Source organism: Lotus japonicus, chromosome 2, assembly GCF_012489685.1.
Source record: "Lotus japonicus ecotype B-129 chromosome 2, LjGifu_v1.2".
Classification (NCBI taxonomy): Eukaryota; Viridiplantae; Streptophyta; class Magnoliopsida; order Fabales; family Fabaceae; genus Lotus; species Lotus japonicus.
The window spans coordinates 87,970,857-87,988,613 of NC_080042.1; the positions used below are offsets into that span (position 1 = coordinate 87,970,857).

At 36.3% G+C, this 17,757-nt stretch overlaps 2 protein-coding genes across 2 annotated transcripts; both read right to left on the reverse strand.

Moving 5' to 3' along the window:
* LOC130740646 (probable LRR receptor-like serine/threonine-protein kinase At4g36180) lies at window positions 1-3,861 on the reverse strand. The gene has a single exon (XM_057593313.1). The coding sequence runs from the start codon at window positions 3,518-3,520 to the stop codon at window positions 131-133; it is 3,390 nt and encodes a 1,129-aa protein (XP_057449296.1). The 5' UTR covers window positions 3,521-3,861; the 3' UTR covers window positions 1-130.
* A 3,380-nt stretch (window positions 3,862-7,241) lies between these two features.
* On the reverse strand, window positions 7,242-13,585 carry LOC130740647 (kinesin-like protein KIN-7G). The gene is made up of 14 exons (XM_057593314.1): window positions 13,461-13,585; window positions 12,744-13,172; window positions 12,310-12,399; window positions 12,126-12,226; window positions 11,931-12,044; window positions 11,768-11,849; window positions 11,554-11,621; window positions 11,392-11,457; window positions 11,160-11,284; window positions 10,423-10,759; window positions 9,483-9,587; window positions 8,487-9,392; window positions 7,813-8,123; window positions 7,242-7,731 (listed from the first exon to the last, which is right to left on the reverse strand). Exons 2-14 carry the CDS (start codon window positions 12,952-12,954, stop codon window positions 7,410-7,412), a joined length of 2,838 nt encoding a protein of 945 aa, XP_057449297.1. The 5' UTR covers window positions 12,955-13,172; window positions 13,461-13,585; the 3' UTR covers window positions 7,242-7,409.
* Between the last annotated feature and the right edge of the window lie 4,172 nt (window positions 13,586-17,757).

Genomic DNA, 17,757 nt, shown 5'->3' on the forward strand with positions numbered 1-17,757 from the left:
TGGAAGCAAGTGACTTCAATATTTGTTGGATAATAATAATAATAACAACAAATAGCTACTCAAATGAAATTAAAATAGAAAAAAAAATTATAATTAACAAAACAAATGACAAAAAATTAGCAAATTCGGGTTATGCCGGAGAAGTTTGCGAGGTGGGGTCCGCGGACGATGGGATATCAGGCCCGACCCGGCAGCCTTCCAGCATGAAAACGATGTCAGCCATTGTGGGTCGATCAAGCGGGTCGGGTGCGGTGCAGAGCAACCCGACTTTCACACCAAGCAAAAACTCTTCCCATTCTGATGATTCCGGGTCAAGCTCAAGCAAACCCGGTTCTAACAGCTCTGTGATTTGACCCTTTTGTAATTGCTTCTTGACCCATTTGACAATGTCTTCGTCCTGGGTGAACATCACGGGTCGCTTTCCTGTTAGAAGCTCCAGCAGCACGATGCCAAAGCTGTACACGTCAGACTCCTTTGATGCTTCTCCGGTCAAGATTGCTTCCGGCGAGATATAACCCACCGTGCCGGCGGAGGTTGAGGTGGAGGCTGCTTCTGTTGAAGTGGCTGCTGCTATTGTTAGCTGGTCTAACCCGAAATCTGATAAGTGCGCTTCAAAGTCTGCATCGAATAGTACACTCTGCGGTTTCACGTCACCGTGAACCATTGAAGATTGGTGGATGAAGGCTAAGCCACGAGCGATTCCGAGTGCTATGAGGTGCCGCATTGGCCAGTTTAGAACATGGCCATCTTGATGAGAAGCTTCTTGGAGAAGCGTAGCGAGGTTTCCGTTTGGCATGTAATCGTAGACTAAGAGTCTCATGTCTGGAGGACCAGCGTAGTAGCCTCTGAGAACGGTTAAGTTTCTGTGCTTGATTTTGCCGAGTGATTCAGCTTCTTTTCTGAAGATGTTTTCATCTAGTGATAATCCATCTGGGAGCCTGCGAATTGAAAGGACCATTCCATCGTTGTAGCAGGCTTTGAATACTAGTCCATGTTTTGTTCTGCTCAGCACATTTTCTTCATCGAATTGTCTTGTTGCTTCCATTGTTTCAGCTAGTGTTATTTTGGTGTTGAACATCACTAGTTTCGGCCCTCCGTTTTCGCTGCTGCGACGGCCTCCGCTTGCACCGGAGCTAGCTCTGGCAGGGCTCTTTTTCTTCTCACCGGAAACCCTTTCTTTCAGCTTCTTACGCCATCGCAATAAGCTGAAGATGTAGAAGCAGCAAAACATGACTAATAGAAGCCCTCCGCATGCTATGATAACAACCAACACAATCAACCTCTTTCTGTCTTTATTGTCTGTGTTTTCACACTTGGTTTTCAATGGCTTCCCACACAAGTCCTGGTTATCTGCAAATACAGAGGGGTTGCTGAACCTTGATCCCAATGTTGGAGGTATCTCACCTTCCAGGTTATTTCCTGAGACATTGAAGTATACCAAACCAGAGATCATGGAGAAGTTGCTTGGAATTTCGCCACTCAGGTTGTTAGCAGAGAGATCCAGCATTGTTAGGTTGGATAGATTCGACAATGACCCTGATATGTTACCTGAAAGACCATTGTGATCCACTAACAAAGCTGTTAATGACAAGCATTTGGAGATGTCCCCTGGCAAATCCCCTGTTAAATTGTTACCACCCAAATCAAGCACCTTCAAATTGGTGAGGCGAGAGAGATCACTAGGAACATGGCCTGCTAAAGAATTTGATCCAAGCTCAAGAATTTCCAAATCAGAGCAGTTTCCAATTTCAGGAGGAATTGCTCCTGTGATGTGATTACGAGACAATGAAAGAACATGCAGTGAACGAAGAAAGCCATAGTTTTCAGGAACTTGCCCTGAAAAAGCATTGGAGCTGAGATTCACATATTGCAAGCTCATCAAACTGCTGAACCCTTCAGGTACATCCCCAGATAACTTGTTCTCCTGCAGAGCAATCACTTGCAAATTGGGCAGTCCAGAGAGCTCAAAAGGTAACTCTCCAGAGAGATTCTGTTTGCTCAGGTCAAGTGTAGTTAGCCTGAAAAGGTTTCCCAAACTAGAAGGAACTTTTCCAGAGAAGCCATTGCCACTCAGATTGAGAACCACCAATTGATTTAGATTCCCAACACTAGCATAAATCTGACCAGTAAACTTGTTTCCACTAAGGTCCAGTGTTGTCAAATTGCTCAATTTCATTATCATCTCAGGAAAATTTCCATTTACGCTATTGCCTCTCAAATTCAATGTTTCAAGAAAGGAAAGGTTACCAAAACTCACCGGAACTGAGCCAGAGAAGTGATTCCCACCAAGTGATAGCACCTTCAGACCCGCCATTTCGCCGAAAAACAAAGGGACTTCTCCGCCGAAATCGTTGCCTTCAAAATCAACAACACTCAGGAGACTGCATTTCTTGATTTCCACCGGAATGGCGCCGGTGAAGGAATTGTTAGCCACCCTCAACTCCGTCAACATGGCGAGGTTTCCTATCTCCGGCGGAATCTCGCCGGAAAGTGCATTGCTGGAAACATCAAGCGTCGTCAACGTGGTTACCTTGGTTAACCACAAGGGAAACGTGCCCTTTATGTGGTTGTGTTGAACATCCAGAATCTGAAGAACACTGAAACATGTGTTTGTTTCAGGCCCAACGAAATCCGTGAACCTATTGAATCCAAGCTGAACAATCCGAAGCGACGGCGCGTAGGCCGAAACGTTGCAGAAAACGGAAGCGGGAACGGAGCCAGTGAAATTGTTCTGAGACAGAGACATCACCTGAAGCTTCGGAAGCGCCGAAATCGCCGACGGGACCACGCCGCCTAGTGCGTTTTCCTCCGCGCTCAGATGGACGAGCGAGGAGCAGTTAGCGAGCGCCGAAGGCAGAGTTCCTTCTATGAAGTTGTGGTCAAGCCAGAGGTACTGCAGCTGCTGAAGCTCTCCCAAGCTCGCCGGAATCTCACCGGAGAGATGGTTGTAGGAGAGGTTGATGAGCTGAACCTGAGAGAGGTTAGCTATGGCGCTAGGAATCTCGCCGGAGAATGCGTTTGATGAGAGGTCAAGGTACTTGAGAGTGACCGGAAGCTCGCCGGGGAGGCTGCCGGAGAGGTGGTTTTGCGCGACGTTGAGAATCTGAAGGCGGGTGAGGTTTCCGATCTCCGCCGGGAAGTTACCGGAGAATGAGTTGTCCTGCAGGAAAACGGAGCGTAGCAGCGTGCATTTCGAGAGAGATGACGGAATGGTTCCGTTGAAGAAGTTGGAACGGAGGCTAATCTTCCGCAGCATGCGAAGCTCAGAGAGACGGTCAGTGAGTCTGCCACCGAGTTGAAGGCGAGGCAAACGCAGTTCGGTGACTCGGTCGTCGGAGCAGGAAACACCGCGCCAGTCACAGGGCGCCGCCGGCGAGGAGGGATCCCAACTGTCGAGAGCTTGCAGAGGATCGTGGAGGTTGAGCTTGAAGGATGTCAAGGCCTGGATCTCAGTGACGGTTACGGCGCATGATAAGAACGGTGCGCATAGCACCATGAGGAGAAGAAAAAGCGAAGACATGGCAATGGTAGTTGATTTTAAGGGAGTGAAACAGAGAAAGGAAGGTTATAAGGGTGGGTTGAGGTTAGCAGCGTACATTAGCATGTTGAGAGAAGAAAGTGGTAAAGTGAAGTGAGGTGGTACAAGTGTGTTTATTTTCCAGATTCGGCAAAGTGGAGCTCTGTTTGTAAGCTACACTAGTCTCTCTAACGTGCCATTTCTGTGTTTTGTACATGAAAACGCAGTTATCATTGCATTGCAAACCCTCTCCCCTCACTGTCCTTTTTGAGTTGTGTTGTGTTGTAGTGACTGTTTTATTTTATATTTTGTTTCTATTAAATCTCTCGCGGTTAACCGTTACGAGTCTAATTCTCTCGAGTTTCTTAGATCACATTAAATATATAGACATGTTCGAACAGTTTAAAGATTAAACTTTCGACTAGATGTGTAATCAGTTTAACTATCTACAAGTGTGCTGTGCTGAGATTATTATTTTATTCATGCCTCGCTCTTTCCTAGAACTAGAACGCTTTGAATGAACACTTTTTTGTGTAAACGGCACTGTGTGTGTGATGCTCTCCTGGAACCATTGGGTCTACCAACTTTTTAACCTATGTGATATGGTTTGAATCATTAGGCATTAGCTCTTCTTTACCCTCTTTTTCTCTAGTATTTTCTATTCTTAAGATTATTAGTTAATATTACTGAAAGCTTTATTGGTTATTATTATAAATCTAAAAAATCAGTTATGAGATTGAGATCTACTCCTAAGAAATATGGATGAGGCGAAAGAGTGTCACATGAGGTTATTTGGGACGTGTCTGATTCGGCAGTTGTAAAATTATATTTATTGCTTTTTAAAATGTTACAAGGTGATTAATGCAGTGGTTCAATAGTTTGACTCTATTTGTGTGTGCGTTTGTGTCGTTAGAAATTAATCCATGGACCTTTCCCTACCCAACACATATGTTCATGAGCTCATATCACTTGAGTTATCCTATAGGTACTGTGTGTGAGTTTGTGATTGAAAATACATGCACTTTCCCTACACATAAAAATGATTCAATAAATTTTAATGCATTGATTGTGAGTGAAATATTAGTCTACCAACTATAAAAATACTTTGGTTAACACCAGAAGCCCCTCCAAACTGAAACTTAAGGAATCAGTGTGATTTCAATTATATGCACACTGGGGGATTATGATAGGTTCTTTTATAATTTTTAAAAGTGTACATTTAATAAAAAAAAAAATTTATTTACAGTTTTAAGCTTTAGATTTGGTAGTGTCTACTTCAGCTATGGTTTTTTCTCTCTTGGAGCTATTCAATTTTTAATTGGAAATGTATGAGTGGTTTGGCCATAACAATGACCGTGGGGGTGATGATTGAGTATATGGGGGGAGACTGGGGCTTTTCATGCTTGGACGGCTTGGAGATATATACTTGTTTATTTGTTTAGCACTTTAAACAATTCACCCCTTGATTTTGGCTAGGTGTTAGGTGTTTTTTACACAAAAGTTTGAAGCTATGGCATGGTTCATTCCCTTTCAATCGAATGGTCAATACATCAAGTGAAGTTGAAACCAAAAGGAGCCAAGTTTTTCACTGTTTGCTTATAGGCTTTTGAATCTATTTGGCCATAAAGCTCTCGTGGGAAAGTACATACAGGCACAGGCACAGCAAAAGAGGACCAATTTGGATTGAAGTCAATCAATCTGGTGGACCACATACAAATCTCATAGTCACTCACCCTGATACTTTAGTTGAAAATGTTGACAATGCAAGGTCATTTTAGCCATAATTTCAAATCAATGCGGTGTCTTTGAACATTGGATTACAACTATTTTAATAATTGAAGAAAAACATGGAGGGAAAAAAGCAAAGACAAATGTCACTGTTACTGAGTTACATGCTCCTTTAATTTAGAGAAGACATTATGCCAACTAGAAATAGGTTTCACTTTAACAACATGATCCTTCATTTCATAATTCAGCAGTAATTGAAGAATGGCCCAGCCAGCCCAAAATAGATGAAAAGCCTGCTGGCTAGGTTCAGTAGGAGTGCCCAAAATATAGTGCAGTGTGTGAGAAATGGAATTTTGCCTTGCCTCAAATTAAAGTATTGAAGATGTGTTGTGAATTTATGAAACAGTTGTGCCTCAAGTCATGAGTGGTAGAGGGCATTGTTGGAGAGTTAATGTGAGCAGAGAAACACTGTAAGTGATGAGTGTAATGTCTGGGGCTCTGGGCATTCAATTTTACCTATATGGTGTCTGTTTTTGTGATTGAATTGAATGGCAACATGTAACACTTTTGCTACATTTACTCAACAAAGGCCAACAGAGTCCCCATCAGGAAACTGATCAATAATAAAGGCACACTCAACTCACCAATTTCATTTAAAATTGTTAATTGCTAGCATGTACATTTAGTAGGTAGATTTTCATGTTTAGAAGATAAGTAATTCTGGAAGAAACTCTTTTGTAATGAAATAAGTGATTTTATCAAAATTATCAGTGTTGATTTTATCAAAATTATCAGTGGATTCAAACATGCTATTAATAAGCTGATTCAATTTACTTATTTAATTTTAGATATTGTAAGGGCGCTAGAGCCTTATATCTCCTCTTTGATGGAAATATCTGCATTACGAACATGACACATTTATATGGTTATGTCAAACTAAGTTTGCGTTGGCTTTTTTTTCTTCCTTTCAATAGTAAAAAAGAAATCTAACTTATTAGTTATTTGTAGTCTTTGATTTGATAGTATTATTGAATGTGATTCTATAGTCTTGACTTTTTGGAGTGTGTTCAATTAAAACTCAACCTGTTGAACTTCTGGATGAATAGTTTTTTACTTTTTTTTTCATTATTCATCATCTATTAATAGATGAATTAATATTGCAAATTCCATAATACATTTAAATTAGTGATATTAAGGTAGTGTTTTTTTTTATACATCGGAAAATATATTAAGGTAGTGTTTAACATGAATGCCAATACTAAAATAGAACAAAATAACTTTTTCTGCACTATTTTCTATACTTCCATTTTATTTTATGTGTAATAAAAATTTACTATCATATTAAAAAATCATTTCAATTTTTGTTGACTAAAAAAATTTGAACAAAAAATACGAGCTGGTCCAACTCATTCAGTTCCAACCCATTTATCCCAACGGGTAAGGTGGGCTGATAAAAAAACTGAAAAAATTATGAATCCTTTATTTTTCCAAAGCAACTTATTACAACTGTACAACGGACTATGGACAATTATACAATTTACACTTATTACAACATTATGATATCTTTGCCAAAAAAAAAAAACATTATGATATAATTTTTCATTCACTCACATTTTTTTTTATTTCTAGATAAAAAAAAAGTTTATTTTTCCCGTGCTAGGGTTGTGGATGAGGCACAAGTTGACTAGTTGTGGATTAGGCACGAGTTGATTGATTTTTTGTTGATTGGACTCTTAATTTGAGAAACTTAGAGCACACATGTTTTCTAATCCTATGATTATCACTTGCTGCATTGAAGTATTGCTTGAATCCCTTTTGATGATTTAAATGTTGTTACACACTGTTAATGTTAGGATGTCCATAGATTTCACACTGGCTTCATTGAGTCTGAAATTCAACAGAGCTCCCACTATGAGTTCATTTTACCAACAACCCACTTGATGTTCATATTAAACCTTTCTTAATGTTCTACCTTATAGATATAATCTACAACAGATGAACAAATCTATAACCTTAAATAGCACAACCTTTACATCCAACAGCAATCAGAGTCAGAAACATACAACAGAAATCAATGTGTTTCAATGATTTGGGGAAAAAGAATTGACTATGTTATACATAGAGCCGGGAATTTTTTACAAACTACCTAATAAGTAATCCAAACTCACAAAAGATGCCTCACACTGGCTGTCCAACCAAAAGATTTCCTACTTGAAGGCCGCGGGGCAAAGTTGAGTCCAAACATCTCCTTAAAAGCTTGCTCTGGCTCTACCGAACCAACCAGCTTTGCAACAAGGGCTGCACTATCTCTAATGTGCTCCATGTCCTTTGTGTCGGACCACAGACGATGAGCCAGCTGCAAACTCCTGTGCTTCGTGCTCAAACGAAGACCCCATCTCAAATATAGATTCATTCTTTCAGATTTAGATAGCTTCTTCTGCATTTGCTTGCTCAACATCTGCCTCTCTCTTTTAAGAGATCTCATGCTGTTTTCAAGAGAAAAGGCATCGTAAGTATAAAAAATGTAATTATAACATAACAATCTGTTTAAATAGTTGAGATGCTACCTTGACTCAGGGGTCAGGGTTCGTCCATCTTCCACGGTCTTATTGCCTTGTGAGAAAGTTTGGTTAAGATATGATAGCCTTCTCAGCTCTACCTCCATATAAATAGAATCTGATGGATCCCCTTTGAATAGAAGGAAAAAGTAAGTCCTGTGAACCAAGGAAACATTGCAAGCATCCCAGAGTTCAACAATCTCTTTTTGCAGATCCTTAAATTTTGAAGGCCAGTCTGAATTGTCAGCTTGCATTGGGTCCAAGCCAACATCTTTGAAATTCTTTGCAGACATGGAGGGATCCAGTCCTGTCCCCGGAACCTGTGAGGCAAAAAAATGGAAATAATTCTAGAAGCTATTCTAAAGTCAAAATCATTTATAGGGAAAAGCTTTTGTGAGTATAGCTTCTGAGTGCCAGAATTGATTATGAGGGAAAATAAGCTAATCTAAAGATGTCAAGATGATATCAAAGAATGACTGAACTGAGTTGTCATTCTCAATACAACCAGTATTTTGGTATGTTTATCTGGATAACATGGATGGTTATGCAGAATTATAAAAAATGAATCAATAGAGCAATGTCTGTTTGTTTTTTAATTATCTATATATCCAATAACTGATATTGACCATCAAGGCTAGGAAATAAGACCAGTAAGGAGAGGAAGATGCATTATTGAAGCTTACCTCATGGTCAGCAAGTAAATTCAAACTCTTGAGATTTTCTGTCTCCTTTCCTTGTGGAGTTAATGAACCATTACTCTCACTTTCCTTGTCGGTGGAGGATTTTACATTCTGGACATCGACTGGAGAACGTTCAGCAGAACTCCCATGGCCGTTTCGTGTAGGCCTCTCTGCATTTTCATCATAACTTAGTCTATAAACCTTCCACTGAAAGCCCTCAGGTCTCCGAACAAAGTCTTTTTCATTCCCTGTGGGTGGTGTGTTCTGAATTGCGTCATCCTCCTCAAACCAATCTGAAGATGAATTCCCCAAGAGACTTGCTTTACAACTACTGCTTCGGCTCAGCCTCAAGGATATAGAACTACTTCTTGTCAGCAAAGAGGAATTTTTTTCTGGAGAGGGAAGAACTATCTCTTGGCGCTTATGGTTCAATCTTTTGTCACCATTATCAACTGCAATCAATCCTGATGCAGCTGTATTTTCACAAGGAGATGTTGCATTAGAATCAGTGTATGTACTTGATCTTAAAGCTTCCGGGTTTGAGTGTGTATATGTGTTTGTAATCGGGTCTTCTAACTCAATACACCTAACTTCTTTACAACTGTCTACTTCATTCTGATCTTCAATGTTCTTCTGATACATATTGCTCTGCACATCGACGCTTGTAACCGGCAGCCCTGGGGAAGAACTTCTGCTCTCAAGATTCTTGTCAAGGTCAGTGAGTTGGAACAAGTTCTCATCAGAACTAAAACTATGTCCTTCTGAATATTGAGATGCATCAAAAGACCTAACACTCTCCTCACAGTCAAGAATCAACACATTCGGTTCCTCTTTCCGATTTTCAATGTCCCATGTGTTTCTTACGCGTAATTTGGGATATTGATGATCCAAAGTTTCCTGAAGATTTGCCTGAAGAGTTAACAGGGAAGTTAATTAGATTAAAAAAGTAGCATATCTGTTCCAACTTTTAATGCTGTAGGGTGGGCAAATATAACTCACCAATTCTATTGAAGACATATTATCTCCTGCTACTTGGAGCATGTCTTTAATTTGAGATTGTGCAAGATCCCGCTGCAAGGTCACCTCTTTTACCTCGTTCTTTAACTGCTTGAAAATTTAAACCCATTATTTTGTAAAAATGAAAAGAGTTTATCTCAAGTTGACTGAATTGATGTTTTCCATAAAATGTTTGGCATAATCAATAAGAAGATCAAATAAAAGGTGAAGTCAAACTACTCAAAGACCACAAGAGTACACACAGACACATAGAAGATATAGAGAAACATTCTGTATGAGAGTGAGAGAAGTACACATTGACTATTAGATCTTCTCATGAATGGTCAAGATCAAAGTATAAAGGCGTGTGATTTTTTTAAGTTGTCATGTGACCATTAAGAAACTTCTGATCTTGACTATTCATATCAATACAATCAGGAGTGAATCCTCTCACTCATGTAAAACTAGCCTTACTACATAAATCCTCATATTCGTGTGTGTGTGTTCAGCTCAAGCTTCTGCAAAGATCGTGATGGGTTACCGAGGGGTTCAAAGCAAACACGAGTATAAAGGGAGTTCTATAAACCAAGTGATCCCAAGTTTTATAACTAAACAACATTTTGCAGCATAAGTGGAAATATTCGAAGAAACAACATAAGGTGGAAGCTTCATATAGAGAGCAGGACAGCTCAATATAAAAAGTGTGGCAAAACTAGCTAACCAATGATGCAACGGTTCAGATGATATGTGATTAGATGTGTACAGAATAACATTGAAGAATCAGTAACAAATAGTAGAATCAACAATCCAATGACAACAGATACTAAACATATGGCTGATGGCAGAGGTATACTATAACTTATTGTTAAGATTGCTTGAATCCCCTACACTTATATTAGAACATACAAAACTATGAATTTAGTTATAAAAGTTTTATTATTACCATCTCAATTTGGAGGTCCTTTTCTCTCAACAATGCTGCAGAATCAGAGTTAGGGTGGGCAGACCCTAAAATTCTCAATTCACTTTCCATTCTAGCCAACTCTTTCTGCAATTGCTTGACTAGTGCTTTATCAGACATCACAACATTCACTTGTGCATTAGTTGCCACTTCTTTAGCACAGCTTGCAAATAAGAGGGTGTTTCTGGATTGCTCAACATGGCTCCGTGCAGGGCTCATGGTGCAGATGATTGCAGTCCTAGCATTGCCTCCTAATGACGACTGCAATATGCGGGTTAGCTTTGAATCTCTGAAAGGAACATGTCCATTTCTTCCCTTGCTGCAACCAAATTCATTATTTTTAGATAAAAATGAAAGAAGTATTCAACCCTTCCCCAAATAAACATGGCTAAAGTGAGCAGTGACAGGAAAGGCTGCAGAGACAATTGAACTTTATTTATTCTATTAAATATTTTGTACTAAATACAACTCTAGGCGGAGGGTGCTATAATGTTCACTTATATGGTTATAAGTGAACATTATTATTAAATCACTGAATCCAGATTGTGGCACTGTGCTCTTTCATACTTAAGTAACTTCACCAAAGCTCAATTGCATGTGAAGAAACCATTCTACTTTTCACTCCACAGCAAGGGAAGTAGGGAACTAAAAATTCTGGCTAAGCTTTAATGAATTTAGGGACATCACCAAAAATTGAAACACAATGTTTATAAGCTAACCTGAGTTTGCGGATAACAGTTCCAAGAGTTAGTAAACTTCGATTTATATGACAACCCTCTTTCAATCTTGTACCAGCTGAATTGGCTTGGGATGCTCGCTCACTTCCGGCAAGATCAACAAAATTCTGGACACAAAAAAATTTCATCTAATTTCCTGTAGATGTTCTATAACACAATAAACTGATACATGAAGTTGAGATGTATTTCTATAAAATGAGCGGATCAGTCATACCACTGAAGCTGAAAGAGAGCTAGACTTGTCATTTCCAAGGAATTCACGTGCAGAACTTTCAATTGTCTGAAGAACCACATTGTTTAGGAAATGTAAGAGAAGATGCACCATAAAAGTTCACAAAGTTCGTAGACTATTAACAAAAGTGATAAAATATAATACCAGTCTGAGAATCTGATGAGATCTGGAGCTTGCTTCATTCAATGATGTCTCCCCTATCTGCCTCTGAGCTGCAAAAATGCAATCAAATGAAGGATAAATATGCAGTTAGCTTCAGCTTGACAACAAATTCAGTATAAGAGGAAGAGAAAACAAAAAGAAACAAATTCAGTCAAGGCAACTCATTTGAAGCAAGAACCACTCAAGCCTTCCTTACCTTCACAGAAAGATACTAGTTCTGCAAAATGGTTCCAGTCAATTATAGTTTCCTCTGTCAGTTTCTCAACAACTGTCCCTTTCTGTTAAATTAACAAACCGTAAGTGAAATGCACATTTACTAGCTTGGTAGCTCTGCATATAATGATGAAGATATTTATTACCTCTGGATCATCAAGAAGTCTGAGAGGAGTAAAATCAGGACTAAGGAGGTCTCTAACAGATTCATTATAAATCTCAATTGCTGAAAACTTCAAAGTGAATTCTCTTTCCACGTGCTATAAAAAAGATTAAAGCCAAATCAAAAAATGTTTTGAGAAAAACAAGGTAATGCAATGATGAGTTCCTATTTTAGTTACCTTTTCTATGTAGTTAAAAATGTCTGCTGCAGTGCATTCAGTTACACCACTCATGGTGAATGTCTTTCCGCTGCTTGTTTGTCCATATGCAAAAATGCTTGCTGGTAATTAGAAGATGTTAACAAAGAAGAGTGGTGCTGATGCTGATGAAGGAAGAAAAATCAGATAAAAGCAAGAAACTCACAGTTGATGCCGCTGACAACAGAAAGAGCAACTTCCTTTGCTGCTTCTTCATACACCTGCCTAGTGGAGCAATCTGACCCAAAAACTTTGTCTATAGACAAAAAAAAACAAATCAGATCAGATCAGAAGAATAAGAAAAGTAAATTCTGGTAGAATGGGTTCAGTTCAGTGACAATCATTGGATTAACTTCAACTTCATGTGTAGATATGACAAAATTTGCAACATACAACAGAAATATTTTCTCCCAATAAGAATGATGAGAACTAAACAAAAAATATTGTGCGTACATTTTGTCAATTCCTTCATTATACTCCAACTACATTCATTGTTTCATCAATAAATGAATCACTAAAACAAAAAAATTTAACACAATCTGAGGCTGCATAATTGGATGCAAATCAAAAACCAAATATGATGGGGTAGTGTCTTCATACCAAATGAGTATGCTGTTGGATAAAGGGACCTTTCAGAAGCTGAAAAATCGCTCCTGTATAGGATGGTATTGTCATTGATGCATTCCCAGTCCGAAACATCGTTTCTTGCAAGTTCCTTATCATTGAGAGGACGAAGGCGGACCGAAACATGAATTCTCTCCTCATGGCCTGAAGGATCTTGAATTGCCTCCTCCCCTCCAATAGACCCCATTTTTGAGCCTCAAAACTTGCCTAAACTCCAATCCCAATAATGAGAATGCTACCAAACCTCATGGAATAAAGAGCACTCCAGAGACAACTTTGGTAGTAGTACTTTATCACTGCTCTTGGAATTGTTGTTTCATGAAGCTTGTGCTGCATTGTTGGGATGGAATGAAACAAAAGGACAACTCAATGTTCCATTCCCCAATCATTACCTGCAGCAACAAACTAAATCAAAGAGGTTAAGGCTTCATTCAACAGAAAAAAAATGAAAAATAGATACAGATTCTAGACAAGTTTATAAATATATTCAGAGATGTCAGAGGCAGGAAATAAATAGCAATTGATTAATATCACATTTTCTATAATATTTGTCAACAAAATGCGGTGGTTTCTGTTTTCTTATGATGGAAAACTTGGATTTTTCTGAAATGGTCCCCATCACAAGGAACAGACTGTCAAATTCTTCCTCACATGGGGGAAAAATGGTTGAGAAGTTTGTGAAAGAAAAATTACCAGAGATGATGATAAGGACTTGGGGAGTGGAATTTTTTTTTAAGGAAAACTCTTCATCCAACTTTATGTACTGGTAAATTCAGAGGGAGAATTCTGAAAATGGAAAGTGGGGAAATTGATGGATGTTATTGTTTCTCTAAAAATCCTATATTTTAATTTGGCAGTGTTTTTTTTCAGTGTTCCTAAATTTAGTCCGTATAATAATATAATCCAAACAGAATCCAGAAGAAAGATCTAAAAATGGGATATGAATCATAACCAACAAGTGTCATTAAAGTGCAAAATATCAGTTCCATAATCCAAACCATATTCTAATCAGAATGTTACTGTGACTGCAAAATCTGACAAATTGAAATGCAAGTATAACTCACAATGAAGAATGCAGAGTTTGTGTATTGCTGCTACTTACATGAGGTTGTGGTGTCTCCCTCTTGATTTGTTCATTGAATTGCATTATTATTATATAACTCAACCGCGTTGAAGCTAGACTTAGTACTATAAATCAATCACTGTGGCATCAAATTACCATTCTACCCACAATTCAGAGTCTAATTTGCTTGACAATTGACATGATGTTTCCAATTTTCAATTACTTGCTTATATGATTGATAAAGTAATAAAAGAACCCCCATACTTTAGAGCAGCAATGAAAAGAAAACTGAAAAAGGAAGCTTTGAGTTTGAACCATGCAATGCCATAGCCCATAAGTTGGGTGAAGCACGTGGTGACTTTTCCCCACTTTTCACATCTCACAAATGTTATAATGGTGGAGTGTGAATTGTTGTATTGCTCCGGTATTCTTTTAAAATATGAGAGTAGATTATCCTTGCGTCTTTTATTTAAAATATTAAAATTATATCACAAATGTAATTGTAAAACATATTAAAAAAAATAAGATAACCGATCATGGTAGAAATGTACGGAACACTTTCATTTTAAATGGGTACTAGAGAAACAACCATAATATTGGGAAAAAGTGTTATAATAATTACTTTCAAAGACCTTACCATTTCTCAGGTTCAGTAGTTGAGAAATGAAGAATAATGGCTTTTAAGATCCCTGCATCTAACAACAAGATTGGTTGTGATATGATAGGGTTTTTTTTGTTTTTCTTTCTTAAATTTATCAAACATTTTGAACACACAAATACATTGGTTTGTTGAGTTTATAGAATATAAAAATTAAATTAACAAATCTGACAAACTTTTATGATGATAGGGATTGCACATTGTTGTGGTGGTAGTTGCTGCTCTTGGTTGAGATATTTATAAATTAATATTTCTTTGAATACAATATTATTCTTGGAATATTTATGTTGACACAGCTTTGTTTGAGTATTACGCTCATCATCACAATTATTCCATGAGGTGAGGCAATGGAAAAAGGTGTTTGGGACCTTTTGACCAAAACAAGTAATGTAAATTCAACACACCATGTGCAATGGAGAGAGAAATTCCATAGTCTGGGAAATAGCGAGGCCCCTAACTCATTATCATATTATGGATGAGTACTATGATGAAATGAATGTTACATAATCGACAATTTAGAAGCTAATAAAACTATATATTAATTTATGCATTTGGACTTGTACACTGCTCGAAAAACATGCCCCCCCACAACCTGCCCCCACTTTCTATTCAATTGATTATAGGGAATTTTAAAACATACTAATATACACATGGCAAAGAGTTTAGGGCCCGTTTGGTGACCAGGATAGGACAGAATAATAATCATATCCTGTTGTTATCTGTTGTTTGTTGCACCAGCAGGATATGATAACATTATCCTGTCTTCTATCATATTCTGTCAATCATGTGTAAAAGTTATCCTGAGGGGGGAGCTAAGATAGAGCAGGATAGGATACCAGTTATATATTTTCTTTCGGTATCTTAACTCCAAATTAATTTATTTTAATATTATATAATTTATAATAATATTAATTAATAAATATAAAAATATTAATTTAACTAAAATAAAAAATAAATAAAATTATTATTCATAAATAGTAAAAATAGAGTACTCACTTACAAATATTAATTTATTAATAATAATAGACTAATTTCATATTTTCATCTCCTATTATTTAAAAATTATTTATCTACTTATATAGTAATTTAAATATAAAGTATTTTTGAAATAATAATATTTTTAATTTAGTTAATTTTTATTGTTTATCACATGTCACAACTAAGTGAAAAACATTGATTACAAATATTGATTTTTTAATAGTAATAGATTAATTTTTTATTTTCATCTCCTATTATTTAAAACTACTTATCTACTTATATAATAATTTATAATTCAAATATAAATTACTTTTTAAATAATAATATTCTTAATTTAGTTAACTTTTATTGTTAATTATCACGTGTCACAACTAAGTGAAAACCAATCGGTTAACTGCATAATTTTATTTAAAATATAGGGTATCTTCAAAACAATAAAATAGACTAATTAATAAAATTTAAATTAATTTTATTTATTTTAAAATATAGACTCATTCATGAAAATGTAAAGAAATTAAATTTAATAGAATGATCAATTTTAAATGTATTTTTTATTCAAATATAAATCTGATACATTTTTCCTTATTATATTCTGTCATTATCATGTGCACCTCAAACACAGGATATGATAAGAGTCTATCCTGCTCTTATCCTATCCTATTGATATCCTGTTCACATATCATATTCTATCATATCCTATCCTGACCACCAAACGGACCCTAAGCATCTAACACATGCCTAACGAGAATTGGAAAATTTTAATATATGCATTCCAAGTTTAGGGTGTTTTCATCGTAAAAGAAGCTAACCAGGACTGCATAAAGTGTGATACGTGGCAATGAAATATCTTTCAGAATGTTAATGAGTGGTCCAAGGACATTGGAAAAAAGAATTTAATGAAATGAAAATGTTTATATATTATATATGAGATTAATAATATGTATTGTTAGTATAAAATAATTTTATATTGACATCAAATCAATATATGTCACATATGGGAGAGAGTTGCATTCATCTTTAATTTTAATTAAAATAAAACATATTTTTTAATTTGGCAGAACTCAATTGAATATTTGTGAAAATAAAATTGACATTATCGATACATTAGACCTTTACTAGATAGGCACAATTAAAAAGTACTACCTAACTTTTAAAGATTAAGAAAATAGTTACTAATAATAAATCACTGTAAAAAATTATTAGCTTTCATGGATTACTTTTATATAATTTCGTATGAATTTATAGTAATATTCCAAAATCTTATCATTTCTTTCATATTAGATATAAAGGTAAATTTGGAAAATATATTTAACGCTTCCTAGATCTTAGAAAGTGATTTAACTTAGGAACACATATTTTTCACAAAAAATAACTTACAATAAGGAACGGATGAAGTACTATACATTCTTATTTTTGTTAAAATTTAAAAGGGTTAACTACACTTTTTTACTCTCCTTAATTTGGAGTATGTGTGATTTAGTCCATGATTTTTTTCAAGCAGATTTAGTCCTTTTTTTTTATTGTTGCAAATTAATTCCATATATAATTATCATTATTTTTTTGTTGATAAAATTATTATCATTATTAAACTCTTGAATTCGAGGTTTATAAGACAAATATTCACAAACTGAATCAATTTAATGATTCTAGATGTCATTCCCATCAAAACTTATTAATCAAATTAAATAATAAATTTCATTCAGAAATAAAAAATTCCCAATTTTCCACTCTTTAAACCCTAGTTTCATATCTTAAAAAATCCTTCAAAGCTGAGCAAAATTTAACCAATAAATTTACTGTTATATTTAAAATTTGTATTATATATTAAAGGGTTAATTGTCAAATTAGTCCATGAGTTTGTAAGCGAATTTGATTTTAGTTTATCTCAGGAAAATGACGTTTAATGGCAGTCAAATTGTTCTTTTTTCCTATATTTTTTCTGGCCTCTTTTTATTTTTCTTAAATCATTTTTTTGGTCCTTTTCTTTTTTTATGGGCGTTTTTTTAGATTTATATTATTGGATCGTGGGCTGTGAGAGGTATGAGTTGGGAAGGATTCATGAGCCAGAGAAATCAACCACATAAAGCAGATTAGTCACCATATATTTAACCCAACACCTTAAGGTGATTGGTTGTGTGTTGCCCCTAATTATAAACTATTCAACATATTCAATTTCATCCCATGTGGGACTCGTTTATACATAAACATGCATAACTCGTTGCTCAACTAGCATTCCAACAGACAGTAACCACAGTGCATGCGCAATCTTCAACATATGTTGTGCGAGAGGT

Coding starts and splice junctions, on each gene's coding strand:
- LOC130740646 (XM_057593313.1), bottom strand. CDS start 3,520: ATGTCTTCGCTTTTTCTTCTCCTCATGGTGCTATGCGCACCGTTCTTA.
- LOC130740647 (XM_057593314.1), bottom strand. CDS start 12,954: ATGGGGTCTATTGGAGGGGAGGAGGCAATTCAAGATCCTTCAGGCCAT. Junction 11,622..11,767: donor ACTAGTATCTTTCTGTGAAG/GTAAGGAAGGCT, acceptor GCATTTTTGCAG/CTCAGAGGCAGATAGGGGAG. Junction 11,458..11,553: donor CTCATCAGATTCTCAGACTG/GTATTATATTTT, acceptor GTGGTTCTTCAG/ACAATTGAAAGTTCTGCACG.